At 38.2% G+C, this 16,867-nt stretch overlaps 1 protein-coding gene across 6 annotated transcripts in view; it reads left to right on the forward strand.

Moving 5' to 3' along the window:
* Positions 1 to 16,867, forward strand: part of LOC136708418 (lethal(3)malignant brain tumor-like protein 4) — a 141,323-nt gene that overhangs the window by 65,743 nt on the left and 58,713 nt on the right. For all 6 annotated transcript variants that reach the window (XM_066682959.1, XM_066682958.1, XM_066682957.1 and 3 more), the window contains 4 exons: positions 1,158 to 1,243; positions 1,676 to 1,786; positions 8,614 to 8,728; positions 12,032 to 12,143. In XM_066682959.1, coding sequence (XP_066539056.1) covers positions 1,158 to 1,243; positions 1,676 to 1,786; positions 8,614 to 8,728; positions 12,032 to 12,143 — 424 coding nt within the window. The remainder of the gene's footprint in view (positions 1 to 1,157; positions 1,244 to 1,675; positions 1,787 to 8,613; positions 8,729 to 12,031; positions 12,144 to 16,867) is intronic.

Genomic DNA, 16,867 nt, shown 5'->3' on the forward strand with positions numbered 1-16,867 from the left:
GCACACTGGAGACAGGGTGATAGGAGAATTCAGTAATGTTCTAAAGACTTACGTTTTCCAGTTTGGAATTTCAAATATTTCAGGATTAACTGAAAAACTGTAACTTCCAAAATGTAAATTATTCCATAACATTTTTTATATGTTACTGTAAACATTTTAAATGATCAATCAGGACTATAGACTTATAGTGTATAGCCTGCATTCACATTCAACTATGCAAACACTACTTGGTGATGACATATCTACAGGGAAATAAATCATAAGAGAAGATGCAAACGTGAATAGATGTTACACTACAGTTGGTTTAGTACCTGACTGGCTCAGAGGCATTCAGAATAATCTTAGTAATGGTATGCTGACTAAATTTCAATAAGTATCATTCTGTCATCTTCGTTCCCCTGGATATGGGTTTGCATTGAAAATAAGTCTTTTAAAAATAAAATATAACACGATTGTTGGAAGAACAATGATTATGAATGATGATGTTTTATTGGCCACTATGTATTTAAATCTGTACTAACTAGGGTAATATTTGTCCCAAGGCAATTGGCCAAATGATTATCTCCTATCATATCTCGAATAAAATCATTATAAAATGATTTAATAGCAATATAACAATGTTTAAGTTTGCGTTTACTGTGAATTCCTAGAGATTTCCACCTCTGATAAATACCACGTAGGATTGGGATTAACTCAAATAATTTAAAAATGTTGGAAAAAAAAAACCCAAATACAAGGATTTGTGCTGAAAGCAACAGTATATTCTGTATCTGACATAAATAGAGGTATAAAATTCTCACTTATAAACAAATTTCCACTGACCTGGTGATGGTGAATAGAGGGATGCAGGATTATATGAACAACGTATTACAATAACGTAAACTAAATATCTAGTAATATGCAGCAAACTGAAATGGAATTATATTGCAATGGAATATAATTATGTAGTAGTGCTACATTTATGCTGCTTCTGAGGCTTTTAGTGTTAAAACGCCCCAGAAAAACACGAAACTTAACACCATTAGACAGTCACGTGCCTCAGTCACACGAGGCCACTTGTTGCATTTTTTTTCACTGCTATAGCCAAATCAATGAGCCTGGCAGTATGCGCTATTCCTCTTTCTAATCAGATTTTTTGCTGTTGGCTTGTGTTCAAGGACACCCCAATCCGGAACATTTTGTATGGGAGGAGTACTTGGAAGACAACGGCGCTTCTGCAGTTCCAAGCCAAGCCTTTTGTATGGTGAGAAGAGAATGGCATCACATCACAGCAAGACAGCTTTTCCCTGGTGTATAACAAGCCAAGGGGGGGAGAGAGAGAGAGTGTGTGTGTGTGTGTGTGTTAAGATGTGTCCTTTTGGTTTATATAGGTATGTTTGTGTGTAGTTTGTGTGTAATTATAGTTATCATGGTATTTTTGAGCTCTGCCACATTGTACTGCAGGATTACGTGTTTCATAATGTCTCTCCACTATTGATAAATCCCAGCTGCCCTGTTTGTCTTGCTGAAAAGAAAAGCCCTGCCTCAATCTGAATGCATTTTGAATGGCACTTCAATTAAAGCAGGCTCACAGCTCCCTCACAATAGCTTGTAGTTGTAAATACCTCCATTGCACTGTGTATTGCCTCTGGCAGAATGCCTAGTGCAACATCTGACTAAACCTGTTCATTTGCAGAGAGCCCCTCACGGATTTCAGGTCAACATGAAGTTAGAGGCGGTGGACCGACGGAACCCCATGTTGATCCGAGTGGCCACCATAGTGGACACTGAAGACTACAGAGTCAAGGTGAGTAGGCTAGAAAGAACACAGGCTCAAGACTGAAAATCTACAGACTTGAATCTCTCAGCACCTGTGAATCTGGGCTGTAATTTGTCCTATAGGTTAAGTTTTTATTTTTTTTAGAATCATCGAAATGTTGTTCAGTGCTTGCTGTTTCTTAATTAAAAGCAGTTTATTTAATCTGTTCAATTAATCTGTTGATTTAAAGGTGACATATGCACCTATTGTACCAATAGGCATTGCAGTAGATTATCAGCATCTCAGACCACAGGAAGTGATTTGTATTCAGCCACATTTCCCCCATCCTGTTGGTGGGTTTTAGCCCAGTGCCCAGTGAAAGCAGCAGCTAAACATAGAAGGTCACAACAAAGCAGTTATAATTATTTATTAGAGGCATTTTTGGCTGGAGAGCATGTTTTTTTCACTGGAGAAATATTTGTACCATCAATATTCACCCCTGCTATTTTGCATGTACAATGCTGTATGTATGGTTGTTTTCTTGGGGAGGGCAAAAACAAAACACGGGCAGACCCTATATTTAAACAGGGTGGACTAACATACACATGTATGCGGACCAGATATGACAAATTAGGACAAATGAATGAATTGGGATTTCTCTGTTTAGTCCATGTTGAATCTTCATGTTTCCCTACAGACACAAAGTTTTAAGTACTATAGCAAGTATTTATTGAAATGGTGATCCAATTAAAATAATCATTTAAACCCAGTTTACTTCCAAATATAGTCAGTGACAATACCACCTGTTTTTAGGTCTTCCCCAAACACATAGTGCTATAAACCTGGGAGGGTAAAGGCTAGCATGCTTGTTACAAGGCTGTTTTACAGCTCAGCAAATTTGCAAGAAAAAAATTAACTGCCCTCTTTGTTGGTAAATTATCTGACAGTGGTTTTGGAAGATTAATTATTTACTGTTTGTTCATCATTGACAAAGAGGTTGAGTAAAGCTATATGGAACAAACTTTCACTAAACTACAATTACTACTACACATTCCGTAGTGGAAAAGTCTTTCTTGCTATCAACTTTGCAGCACTGTAGAATGTAATTTGAACAACTGACTGATTAGGGGCAAACAACCTTTTCAGAATGAGTATCATACTCAAATCTCTTGTGTGCAGTCTTCAAGGAACACTTGGACACACAGCAAGCAGCTTACTGAGGCACTGCAGGACTGATGAGTCTAAACTACTTCCAAAAATGTTATGCAAGAAACAGAAGTAGAATGTATTTGTATAGAGTGTGTGTTCTCTTTAATACTGTCTCTATATCTTATATTTCTCATTATGAGAGTTATAAAGTTAATATTTACAGGTGTAACAACATAATGTGAGATCGTAATGCAAAACTGTCTCCATTATGATGCTGTTTAGAAGGGGCATTTTGTTTTATTACTTCATCAAATACAGTTTCATTATGATTAGATGCACTACATACAATTATCACATTCTTCAGTTCACACCAGTGCTCCTCCTGCTTTCCAGCTGTAGTGTCATTAGTAAGTTTTGCCGATGGTAACATGATTAGAGCCATCATTCCATTCTTTCCCTTCTGTTTTATTCAAATTATCATGAGAATACCAACTTGTGAGCCTGGTATTGTTAACTAAATTCAGTTGTGGACAGAATGTATTGATAACTCCATAAAAATCTTATTTCTAGATTTCTCCTTACCTGATTTTTTTTTTTTTTTATATATATATATATATATATATATATATATATATATATTAAAAAAATGTAATGTGACCTGATAATGGTAAGAATAATTAATGGTAATGGTAAACAACAGCCCCAATCAAATTTTGCTGTCAAGCCTACCCTTGAAATATAAACAAACCAATAAATAAAAATAAAATCTATGTATCAATTACAGGATACTCTAACAAAGCCGACAGTATTGTTATAATCTCTCAGTTAATATTTTATTTGGTATTCCCATGTTTTACAACTTTTTAGACTGACTCTTGACGCATTCTTCATCGGATACTTGTGATTCTTGTTAGTGAAGTTCAAACTCAATTTTCTTCTTTTTTTTATTTAGTAGGCAGAAAGCAGCCAGGTCTTGTTAGGATTAAATTAAAAGTGCTATTTATTGGCAGCACTAAAGTTACTTATTGATGCATTTGGAACAAACTTTGTATCTCCATTTTATAATTTTTTTTCTTTTTTTTGGACAAAATATGAAAGCACCCACTGCCATTTACACTCTGCTGCAATCTGACTAGAAATGTTATGAAGGAAACCTGTAAAGGGTACTATGAAACATATAGATTCAATACCCCTTGAATCTATGAAAGCAGGGGTAGAAGACTCACTGGAGAATTTCATGGCACGGACAATGGAACGTCTTTTGACTTAGAGAAATGAGATAAAGATAGTGGCAACTGGGGTGGTAGGAGAAGGAAAGAGGTTACAGGGGTGTGTGTGGTTGGGAAAAGGTGACAACAATAAGAGGTTAGCCCACCAAAATGGAGTGAAGTTCAAGATGTGGGGCATCATGCAAAGGCAGGTTCTGCTCCAGCGCCTAATGGTGTGCCATATCAGGTGTACAAGTATGCACCTGAGGTCTTGAAGTTTTTGTGGAGGTTGATGATCATAATTTGGAAGAAAGGGATCATTCCAAAATGGAGAAGAACAGGCAGTATCCTTATCCCTAAGGAGAAATAGGCCGAACTGTTCTATACCCACAGCATCTAAGTCTTCTTAATGTGGAGGGTAAGATTTTCTTTAGTGTGATAGCGCGGAGACTTGCTGCTTATTTGAAAGCAAACAAATTAATTGATTTGTATGTTTGGAACATAGCAGCATGATCTGGCATCAGATTCAGACAGCAAAGAAAGAAGGTAGAGATATATGTGCTGTTTTCCTAGATTTGCAGTTTGGCTTACTGCCTCGTATTAGATGGCCGTTGACAGTTTATGAAATTTCGATCACAGAAATAGAGAGGATGGAAAGGGTTATGGACAAGGCTATAAGTAAGTGGCTAAGGCTGCCACAGTGTTTAAGTACTGTGGCATGGTATGGGAGAGGGCTACTGGAGCTACCACTCACAAGTTTACGTGAGGAATTTAAGTGTGCAAAGGTGAGTTGCAAGATGATTTTGTCAGGATTGAAGGATGCAGTGTTTAAAGCAACAACGCCAGTCACAAAATCAGGAAGGAAGTGGAACCCACAAGTGGCAGTGCAGGTAGCCAGGAGCTCATTAGAGTTAAGGGATGTAATTGGCCAAGTGCGTCAGGTGATTTGAGGAAAGCGTTTAGTAAGGCCACATCACCAGAGAGAAGGCAAATGATGGCTAGATTTATTTGCGATCAGGAAGAGGAGGCACAGAGTGCAACAGCAGCGTCACAGGCAAAACAAGGCCAGTGGCTTCACTGGGAGAATCTAGAGAAATGGAAGATCACTTGGCAAGAACTGTGGGCGATGGAGGCAAGTTGTATACTTGGACAGTAGGTAAGTGAAGACCCTAGTTGTAGACTATGTACAGGAGTTGGCATGCTGAAGCATATTCTATCAGCTTGTAAGGCTGGTTTGTTGCAGGAGAGGTATACATGGAGACATAATCAGGTGCTGAGGGTTTTAACATGTTTGTTGGACTGCAAACGCTTGGAGGTCAACGCGTTAATGAGTGGTTATTGTAATAAAATGATTAGGTTTATGCGTGAGGGTGAACGAATGTGCACATGCTATAAATATTGGTGGATGAAGTATGAGGTTTTAAATTGCTGGTTTGACATAAGTAAAAAACTGCAGGTCCCAGAGTGTGTTGCATTAACTACACTGAGGCCAGATTTGGTGCTGTACTCTGAAAGTAAACGGATAGTTTATTCCATAGAGTTAACAGTTCCATTTGAGGATGCAGTATACAGAGCATTCGAAAGGAAGTAGCTGAAGTACGTAGCCTTCTGGAGGTGTCGTGGGCTTAAATCAGCAAAACACTGATGACCCCTGTGAAGAGTTAGTGATGCAGTGGGTGGTTTGGGTAATCAGTAACCACAGATGTTAAGGGTAGCTGGTTGCTGATTAGAGCATAAATAGCCACAGCAACCTTAAGGTCTAGCTGTAGGATTGGAACAATAGAAATGATGTGGCTGCTGGTAGGAAGAGAGTGGGCCAGGCCCTATGTGAAGCTCTACTGGATTGGCATAGGATATTTTATATCTTGTGTATGATGATGATGATAATAATAATAATGATAATGTTGCATTGACTTGCCTTGTAAAATTAGAGGATGTCACATTTTCTTGTGAAATTACTTTTTTTGGAGACAAATGTTTTTCTAGCAGAAATTATATACATTGATCAGCCATAAATAGGGTTGCCAAACAACCTGTAAAATATGGAACCGTCTTGTGTTTGGACACTTATAATAAAAATGTATGTAATTAAAATGAGACAAATGTATTTGCAAAATACAGACAGATTCTGTTGAGCTGCTGTTAACAAAGGCTACAGATTTTTCCGTTCTTGGAAAATGATAGGCAAGTCCTGATGGCAATAGGCTTAAATGTCTGACAACAAAAATATTGTATCTGATTTACTGCAGTCAAAGTATTTACAAGTTGTTTGGTTGTTCTGCATGCTTTGATAGCCAGCACAACACACGCTAACACATAACCGCAACATCAATATCACTGCAGTGCTATGAATGCTCTACCACTCAAATTATACCTGCTGTCTCAGGGTCCTGACAATTGAAGAACAGTGTTAAATAAGGCTAACAATGTATGCAGAGCAAGAGATGTACAACTGTCTGTAACTGTAGAACCAAAGAGTACTCCTATATGAAAAATGGGGCTGATAAAATCGACAATAAGTTTAGAAACAAGGTGTGATGGGGTGGTGGTAAACGTGATGTTTGTTGGAAAATAGTTGTTGTATATTTTCAGGGGCAATACACAAAAGCCCGTCGTCATGCAGCAGCCCATAATGCCTACTGTGCTTTGTATACCGTAATGTGATTTATGAAAGCATCTCCCTAGTCATATTAATTCTTAATTGCATGATCAGACACCAGCCATTAACAGTGCACAGCTCTAATGCGGGCTGAATGTGTGCATTGACTGTATTGACTTGGGCCTGTTCTCATTTGAAAACAACTATCCATCTTAATCAGACACACTCCCGAGCATGTCGGCCCAGAGTACTTTCCAATAAGGAGAACTCATTGGAAAGTGAAAATAAAATGCAGCCAGACATCTATTATGGTCACATTTCAGTTAGTTCAGCTTTGTTTCATTTGCGTTTTAGATTATTTAGCCACTATGCAGCTTCTCGTGGGAGACATTTTCTGTCTCTCTGGGCAAATAAACATCAGGCGGAGAGAGCCAGCAACTGTTGGCAGCATAACATTTAAGTCATGGTCCATTTGCACATATTTTAAGGGTGATGCAGCATTAGCATTTGTTTCTATATGCTGAAAACAGAGAAATGTTCACTGGAGGACACTGGCTACTGCTGATCAGCACTATTTTGGCTTTTCACTGCATAAACAGCCTTGTAGTAATGCTGTCAAAGACAAAAATCGTGAAAGAATTGTTTGATTGTGACTTCAAATAAGTGTCCTTTCTGTTAGTATCAAATGTTCCTCAGCAGTGGATTCAGTTACTTTGTGAACATCCATAAAGTTGTGGCTGTGTCTGAAATTTCAGTTTAGAATTTTGTTGTGGCTGCTGCTAGAAAACACCACAGCTTGGAATAACGTTGTTATATTTTCTCATTGTGGGTTTTAGGGCAGAAAATCTTTATCACAGCGTCTGGCTTGAGCACATATGAGATTGTACAGTCAGCCATAGAATGTAGACTCCATCAGCCAGGAAGCTTGACCTGGGCTTTGGTTGGAGGGTCCAGCAGGACTGTAATCTAAAACATAAATTGACACACACATGGTTCATTGACCACAGAATCAAGGCTGTACCAAGGCTATCCCAGACCCTAGACCTCAAAATTCCACAGAAAAGCTGCAAGATGACTAAAAAAAAATGAGTCCATAAGCAAGGAGTTCTGAATCTTTAGGGTTTGGATATACTGCAGCATCTTTCACAGTATGACATGCAATTATTCTATAAGGTTGCTATTATGACAGTGCATAGTAGGCTAAAAGCTCAGAACTTGGTGGCATCATGATTGATTCGCACTGCAGTTCATTCCCATCACAGCTGTTCAGATGCTGCAGGTTGAGGTGGTTCAGATGTGGCAGAAAATATGCGAATTCTGCAAAAGTTAGACATTAAAAAAAAACCCTGTGTCATTGAAAATCTGTGGTAGCAGCGAAGCTTTGAGACTGCAGTTGTTATGAAATTTGTCAGCACTAACTGTAAGTTGAGTTCTGTAGGTTTGGGATTTATCACAGTCAGTCAAGTGACTACCAAATCAAAAGCAAATACTATCTGTGGCGAATGTACTGTTTCATATTTTAGGTGTGTTTTTTGTTTGGTGGGGCATTCACCTTGTGCCACACTGAATTAATAGCAAGACTGCTGCTCTCTTGAGCATTCACTAGGCTGTCTCTCAGTACTGTATATTGACTTATGGTTTTCCATATCACACATAGCTTAGACATGGGTTTAAGTTCCCTTAATAATCCGCAGTCAGGTCTTTGCTCTATATTTTAGTTACTGAATATTCAATGGCTGTTAAAGTCTGGAACATTGTTCTGCTCTCATATTTATTGCTTCATTAACTATTCCCTGGCCAACAATTATTTTTTAGACTGACACTTGAATGTTTTTTTCAGTATGAATTCTAGTTAGTGTTGGCTCACATTTAGTTATTCTGTAATATTTCTCACTCTTTTTTTTTTTTTTTTTTAACAGGTTCATTTTGATGGCTGGCACTCAAAGTTTGATTTCTGGGTGGACTCTGACTTGCCAGACCTACACCCTGTGGGCTGGTGTGGGAGGACAGGGCATCCTCTAGAACCCCCACTGAGTGAGTATGAAATGACTCAGCATTGACCTATACACTGTGTACATGCTGTCATAATACACTGGGATTTGAAGGTCAGCAAATTTGCACAAATGTGGTTGAAATTCGTGTCACCTAAATACACACCTCAGAGGTTTTCTAAGGACACCTCTATCATGTGTCACTCAGAATAGCATTGCTACCCTGAAAGATACTGCTTTAAACTGTTAAAATGCATATATTATAGAAAAGCCTTTCCATTGTCTTTGAAGTATTTCCGGGCAGAAGGCTGGGACTTTCCCCATAAACACACATACATTACACTGTAACATGCTGGCCCTTTTTATTTAACCTCTGCCTGGTTTTCTTCCTTTTAAATATTGTAAACTGTTATTGTTAAAATTAAATGTGAAAATATACAGAAGAATGTGCATATTGAGTCTAAAGAAGTATAACATGTTCTGACCTTGCCACACTGGCTGTGCAAAAAAGAAATGTATATGTTACATACATTCCTAAGCTGCACTTGCTTATAGTCATGCACTATTAAACACCTCAAGCTCCCATTCAAAAGAAGGATATTTAGTAAATACTTATCTATATACAAGAAAGAAATTGGTTTTCCACAAATGTATAAGCAGTTGTCTTTCTCAAGTTTTTCGTTAGATATCAGATTATTAACTATACTTTTCAATGTGAGTTGCTAAACCTGGACAGTTTTGCTGATTTGTGACTTTTTCTGATGGATACAAATAGAAAAAAATGATAACTTGAACTTGGCTTGGAAAGTATACCAAAAGAAGTTTCAAGTTGTATTTATTTTCCTAAATACCATCTCCAAAGACTAGTTTTGAGCAGTGGAGTCTCAGACATAGTACATCATACACTGACCTCTAGCTGTATTTGTGCTTCTTCTGTAGTGACAGATTGACTGCTTTGAAAGGATGGGAACTGATGATATATGTTAAGGCTATAAACTACTGCACGCATTCATCTTGCTTGTTCAGACCCCTACTACAGTGACTTGGCAAATATCTAGCCCTTAATTAATATTATCTTTAATCTTCTTTATATTACTTATATAAACATGTCTTGTCCATGTCATTAATAATAATTTTTCCAGAGCCATAAAATCAGGTTAAGGATTAATTTACAATTAATACATTTGATCATTTCTTTATGGTTAGTGGGCTAGGTTTTCACTACTCTTTCAGTTACCTACAGTTGTATTTCTCCTGAAACATTACCATTTTTTAGATGCAATGTTGTTGTCATACAATATGTTAATATACATAAAATGAATAATAAGATGTAATGTCTGCTGTAATTTAAAGAATAATTAATAAGAATAATTATTTGCCCTTGATGTGTATGTTAATTCATTTTTACCTGGAGATCCCACAAAACCAATGATTAGACAAGTCTTTAAACTTTAGTACAACTACGCATTGTTCTGCTTTCACATTTTTAAAAGAAACTGAATGCTTCAGTAGATAATAAGACAGTTTAACACCAGTGTCAGAGTTATGGGCACAGTTGCCTAGGAGGTCTGGTCAAGTTGCTCTAAAACTGACACTGATTACTGCTTTCTGGAAGCTGTCCTCATGAATATAGTCAGGAATCTTTCACCTCTAGAGCTTGACCTTTGTGAATCACATTTGGCCGTGTTGAGCCGGCAGTGTTTACTCAACACGGTGCTTGCACATAAAATTTGTACTTGAATACAAAAACCAAGCTGTTGGGGGAAGAAAAATAATCTAATGGAGTCATTGTATCTGTAAGAAACAGCTTACTCTTCCATTTCCTTGGCCCTTACTACAAATTCTAATTGCTTAAAAGTTGGGGAAAAAGCAATAAAACTGTAATCTGTAATTTGTTAATACACATGATCCGTTCTTTAACAGACAAAAGGAAAATAAAAAAGATTTGCAGCGTTTCTAATGGCTGAGTTAATTGTATTTGTAAAATATAAATAAATTTAGAAATTGATGCACACTCAAAGGGAAAAAAGCTGGCCATTCAAGCACTCACACACTAAGTTGTATAGCTGTGTATAGAATGAGGCCTGGTATAGGCCTCATGAAATAGACATGGAGTTCGTGGGAAAAGACATCATCTTGATGGCAGCATATGTCTCTCCAAAATAGGCCTCTGCATCAATGGCACTTTTACATATATCATCACTATCCAATCAAAAACTTGTATCTCCAAAATAGCAACTTTAGAGGAGAAGGGAAAAAAAACTTAAATTATAATGGAAATGAAGGTAAAAAGATTTTATTACAAGAAATTATTTGGAGCATTTCTATTGGTTCATTCATCGTGAATATTTTTACACAATATGAATGCCAACCATGTTCAAATGATGTAGTAAATTAAAAATGGACAAAAATGGAGATGCATATTTTTCATTGGACACGGATTATATGCTGATTATCCATGCTGTTGGCACTGATACCCCCATGCTATCACAAGACTACGTGTTTGTAATCTTGTTGTTGGTAACAGTCTGGCTAGTTTTGTTCATTTTTGGCACATGGAATTAGATGTCCTTTTTTTTTTTTTTTTTTTTTTTAACCAAAAACATGCTGACACATGGGCTTGTCTGAACACAGAACATGTATTCATTTTTTAAAGAAATGCTGGTACTTTACTTTAGGCCTAAAGTAATCTTAGATGGTCCAAAAAACAGTGGAAACATGGCTTCCTCTTTGGATAATAAGGATTCAGGTGGCGTTTCTTGATGAAGCAGCAGACTGTGTTAAAAAAACAAAACCAAAAAAAAAAAAGATAAATAAAACCTGTGTTGTAAAGCACTCCCAAGCAGTTTTTATTTTCTATTGAATTTTTAGAAAGTGTCCCAACTATTCTGAAAATGGAGTTTGATTCAAGTAAAGATATTAGCTAAAGGGGTTCCCCAGTATTGGACTGTAAAGAAGTGGAACTGTGTTTTTGAAGCACTGTCCAATACTACTGGGATGAGCTAGAGTGATGTTTGTAATCCATAAAATTAGGTATCTAATATGGCTTAAACATATACTTAATGTTCACATGGCTGAATACAATCAAATCCTCACAGCAATATTCCAGTTTCTAGTGAAAAGCCTTCTCAGAATAGTTAAGGCTATTTGTACACATAAATGGGGATCAAACTCCCTATTACACCCTTGCTTTCAGAGGAAGATATAGGTAGGGGTGCCCAATAATATTTTGGCCACAGTTTCTTTGGGATAAAAACACACAAGTATGTAGCAGCATCTGTTAATGTTTGTCAGCTTCTGTGCTTGTTGTGACTGGACATTGAGCAAGTGGTTTCTCTTATTGCAGCACATGCCGGAAATTCTGACCTCAAGAGCTCCGTCACGCAGGGAGTGTGTCCAACCCCAGGCTGCAGGGGCGTGGGCCACATCAGAGGCGCAAAATACACAGGACACCACAGGTAATTCTTCCAGCTCCAGAGGTTTGTGTTAATAAAGAGGTAACATGTGAATAACAATCTTAATTCTACACCATTCACATTAAGCGAGTTTTACTAAATCCTTCCGAAATATCTCAGCATTGAAATTGGTCTGTTTCAGACCAGGGGCCTGATTTGAATATTTAATAATATATTTCTTAGTTTCTTATTTCAGTTTTGATTTGAAACTTCCTTCTAGAATGAGCAGTGGACCTGAATTAATTGACTAAAATATTGTGGCATCAAAGGAGGCGAGGACAATGTAGCTCTTCTTTCAGTGTTTTTGTGGAATGAGCAATCCACCAAAGAGGCTCAGAAAAGTCCCCAGCACAGTCATTTTTCACATAAAATCACAAGGAGGGGGTGGGGGAGTGGGGGACTTAGCAGATATCATGGTATGTAATAAATAGTTTGTTTAAAAACTTTTGCCCAAAATCCATAAAGGAAAGTTTTAATGACATCATTCATACAGTCAGTAAATGATGAGTAAATTGGTATTGAATGAATGAAGGAATAAGCAGATACATTTCTTCCCCTTCCTGTTTCTGGCCTCTCCCTCTTTATACCCTCAGTACAAGTTAGAAAATGAGAAATGAACTGATATTGTAATCACCACTCTTTGGCAATGTTTCCATGTTACCTGTATCTCTAGTGCACCATTGAGTTTAAAGATTTTTGTTAAATTAAACATGTACAGTGATATAATACATCTCCGAATCAGTCAACCAATGTTACCAGTCCCTGATGATGCCTACTGTTGCCACAGTCAAATATGAAAAGCATGTGAGGGAGTCTGGTTGGGTATGGAGTTGCTCTTGGAGATACTGAAGTCAAAACCTGGTTCAGATCACAGTGATATATATCTAATACATGTGTAATTGTTGCCATCTGAGCTGCCCTAAGGAGCGTGTAAGCAGCTGAGAAATTTAGCCAATGCAGAACCAAGGCTCTGCCCAACACTCCTCAAGATGGCACTGTATTTGAGGCCTGGAGGAACTGTTTTGTACAATTCTTCATTCCTCAAATAATTAATTGTAATTGATTCATCATTGCACCAGCCACTGGAGTATAATTTAATTATCACCCAGCTCAGAGCTGTAGTGTGAACACCAGCTTGGATTTGAATGGCTCAGAAAGTGTTGCAATGAATACTCAACTGGCACAACAAAATGGCACCAATTTTAAGACCTGGCCATGAGCCTCTTAATCCAAGGAGCATATTAGAAGCCCGGATATGGCTGTTGATGGCCATTAAACAGAAGGAGATTAACGGGGAAGGTCTCCCCTGGCTATGGTTCAGAGACTGTTGGCCACTGAGGCTGCAATACCTGGATCTTTAGCCAAGAATCTGCCTGCACTGATCCCCCTAGACCGTGCATCACCCAGCGTCCTGTGATGAGGGTTACGGCCCGAACAAAACATCCATTTCAGCCCCGGAAGATTTGCGCCACCTGCCAAAGTCTTATATCTTGTCCGGACTTCTGTCCTATCAGGTGTTCACTGGGCCACTGTTTCACTGCAATGATGCGGTGTGTGTGTGTGTGCGCATGTGTGCCACTCGCCCGGTCAGGAGTATTCTCTCACACCCTTAGCAGATCAATGTGGAATAAGCTGTAGTCACATTAAATTTTGATCGATTTGAAGCAAAGCGTAATAAGAAATGTAAGCTGCATGTTCTTCTGTGTGTCCTCCCTCTTTCGTCCCAAAATTGTGGAAAAGCATGGAATGCAATCAATCACTTTGGTTTTTTTCATTCACCTTTTCCAGGCATGTAATCACACTGGGATCTATTGGGAATGAGATGTGCGTACTTTTACTTGCCCTCAACAGGGAGATGGGGATCCTTCAGAGAGCAATATCTGATTAAAAAACGGTGTGAGTGAGAGAGAGGAGGTTTTGTAAGCTGCTCTGTGACAAAATTTGCTTCTCCTCAAACACCGAAGAGGACTGAGCTTCATTAGTGAATAATTTACATCCTATTTACATGCATTAGCATACTATTACCTTTTAACTGTTTAAGTGTAGCAGTAGCATTACATTCTTCATCAGGAGTCACATGAAGAAGAGAATGCAACGTACAAAACTTCTGAAACCTACTCTTGGCAGTAAGAAAAGCAGGCAGTCTGAGAAGCTTTACAGCATTTTCATTACTTGGTTACGCTGTCTCTTGGAGTAAATGATTACGACAGCTAAAAGGCTGTCATAAAGTCCTTGTGCTGACCTGTATGAGGCTCCTCTGAAACACACTGTAATAAAAACATCATTTGACATGCATATTAAAGTGCATAATCACTGAGAGCTTTTTCATATTGTTTTTCTGGCTGCCTCCTCCACCGCCAGCAGAGTTCTATATTTTGGTTTCTTCTCTGCTAATGGGGATTAGATGAGTTGAATCATTATCTAGAAATGAAGATTATGGTTGGTGAGTCACAGCCTCATGCACAGAATGTGATTAGATAGGCTGTAGGTCATGATTTCTGTACTTTTACTGAAGATTGAGGAGAACACAATATATTTCATTCTTGCTTTTTTATATATAAACATTGTGTTTTCTTCCTCATTTTGAGCCCATTTTTAAAGTTTAGGAGAATGTGTCTTTCACTTACAAATGACAGTATTAAATGTTTGGTCATGGCAATTAAGCACTCCGGCACAAATTATTGTGTTCTCATACATCATCATAACAAAGAAAGAACAGTGCTTCATACCCAGGCTTCTAATGGTGCTGTGTAGGCAGCTCAGAAGCGTTCAACCATATATGACCATCCACAGCTAAGTCTTTTTTAATATGTAACTGAATTCAGCTTCTTATTAGGCAGCTTTATGTTTGAACATTCCAGTTCCAGCTCAAATATTGCAGTAGTGTCAGCAACTAGAATTTGGGCTTTACCAAGGTCGAACTGGAAATTTATTAGCAAACTACTGAGACATCAACATACTTGCAATGAGCCATGTCAATCACCACGAAATGCAGAGCTCATTCAAATCCAGCACAATCTTTCCTTTTGTAAAATCTCTCAAGTTACAGCAGCTTTCACATTTATTTTTCTCAGAACGGCAGCTCGTAACTTTACCTAGAGCGGTTTATATGCTCCTTGGGCCAATGGCCGACAAATGTCCAGTGAAAACCGAACGTGCAACAAGTAAAACTGATCTGTGAGATCTGGGGCGCAGCACCGTGTTTAGTCCTAAAAACTAAAAACACATGCGATTACACGATGAATAAACAGCGCTTAATTTTACAGCCGCAATTGTTGTGGTTTTCAAAGTCAGAGATTCGTGTTAAATACTTCGTTTTTTCTGCGTTACCAGTTCCATTTCGCAGGGGAGCCCTGCCAGTGAAAAAGCGACAAGCTAAAAGTGAGCCGAGCTGTGTCGAGTCTTGTAGAGCCAGACCTATGCAGTGGAAAAACACCACTTGTTTGGAGTGTGTCTATGAAAAATCAGTTTCAAGGGCTATATAGCCCTAACACTTCGCACTACCCCTCTTCCAAACCAAGAATTGAAACACCCCATACCCCAAGGCAACATGGGACCCCCTCTAAGAGTCAAGAGTGATAGAGCAGCGCTTTGGGAACAAGGAGGATTTGTGTAACGATGCCTATATGGGTGTGGATTAGGGTTGGAGATGGTGGATGGGGAAGACTATACTGTTATGTTATTGGTAAATAAAAATGTTGACCAATGACATTAAATAACAGGATAAAGACGGGTCAGTACTGATTTCTCCATTACGTTAAGTGTGTGTGTGTGTGTACACACACCCACACACAATACATGAAAAACTATTCTCAGAGTTCATCTTACTTTACTATACAGTGGTAAAGAGCCCTTGCAAACACCTCCAAAAATATCCCAGAACCCTCTCCTTCAGCACACATTGATTTCTGTCTGGAAGCCATCTGTACTGTAGCAAAGGGCACCATGCGGTGAAGTGAAGCCCATTTGACTGCAGTAATTTTAGCCTCCTCACATCTAGCCACCTCAGTCTATTTTTGCACTTCTCCAAAACACTTCAGCTGCTTTTCTCTTTTGCTCTTTCTCTCCTTTTGATCAAATACACGTCCTCTTTATCTCTGTCCATTCCATCATAAATCAAACAGTTTTAATCAACATTGGCATGGCCAGTAATTCTGCAGCCTTGCCTAAACATTCCACTGGGGTCCAGGAGTGTCAGCTCTGCTGACGGTGTGATTTCTACCCTGCTTCTCCATCGCACCATGCACACAGCCAAAGCTAGTGAGAAATAGAGATCTGAGAGTACAGAATCTTGATTATTTGTCAGGAAAGTATCACACTCTGTTAGAAAAATAGGAGTTCTTAAGTACAAATGAGCTTGTTTCTTTTTAAATAATTTTTTTTTTTTGTAATTTTTTTGTGCCACTTTTCCTGGATTGTCTGACTTCTCCTTTCAAGTTTTGCTAGTGATCTGAGATACTCAGGCTGGGAGGCGGAGCCTTTACAGTGTCTGCACTCTATACAAGATGCAGCACAAAGTCAGAACAACTACTTTTTGGTAAATTTCAGTTTGTCTAATCCAACTTTATTTATATAGCACTGTAACACTTTCACAAAAGACCAAAGTGCTGTGCAGAAAATAAAATACATAATACATTACAGAATAATGTAAATGTAAAAACAAAATGCAATCAGCAAACTAGGTGACGAAAGCTAAGGAGAAAAAGTAGGTTTTAAGAAGTGATTTT

Source organism: Hoplias malabaricus, chromosome 10 (assembly GCF_029633855.1).
Source record: "Hoplias malabaricus isolate fHopMal1 chromosome 10, fHopMal1.hap1, whole genome shotgun sequence".
NCBI classification, from domain to species: domain Eukaryota; kingdom Metazoa; phylum Chordata; class Actinopteri; order Characiformes; family Erythrinidae; genus Hoplias; species Hoplias malabaricus.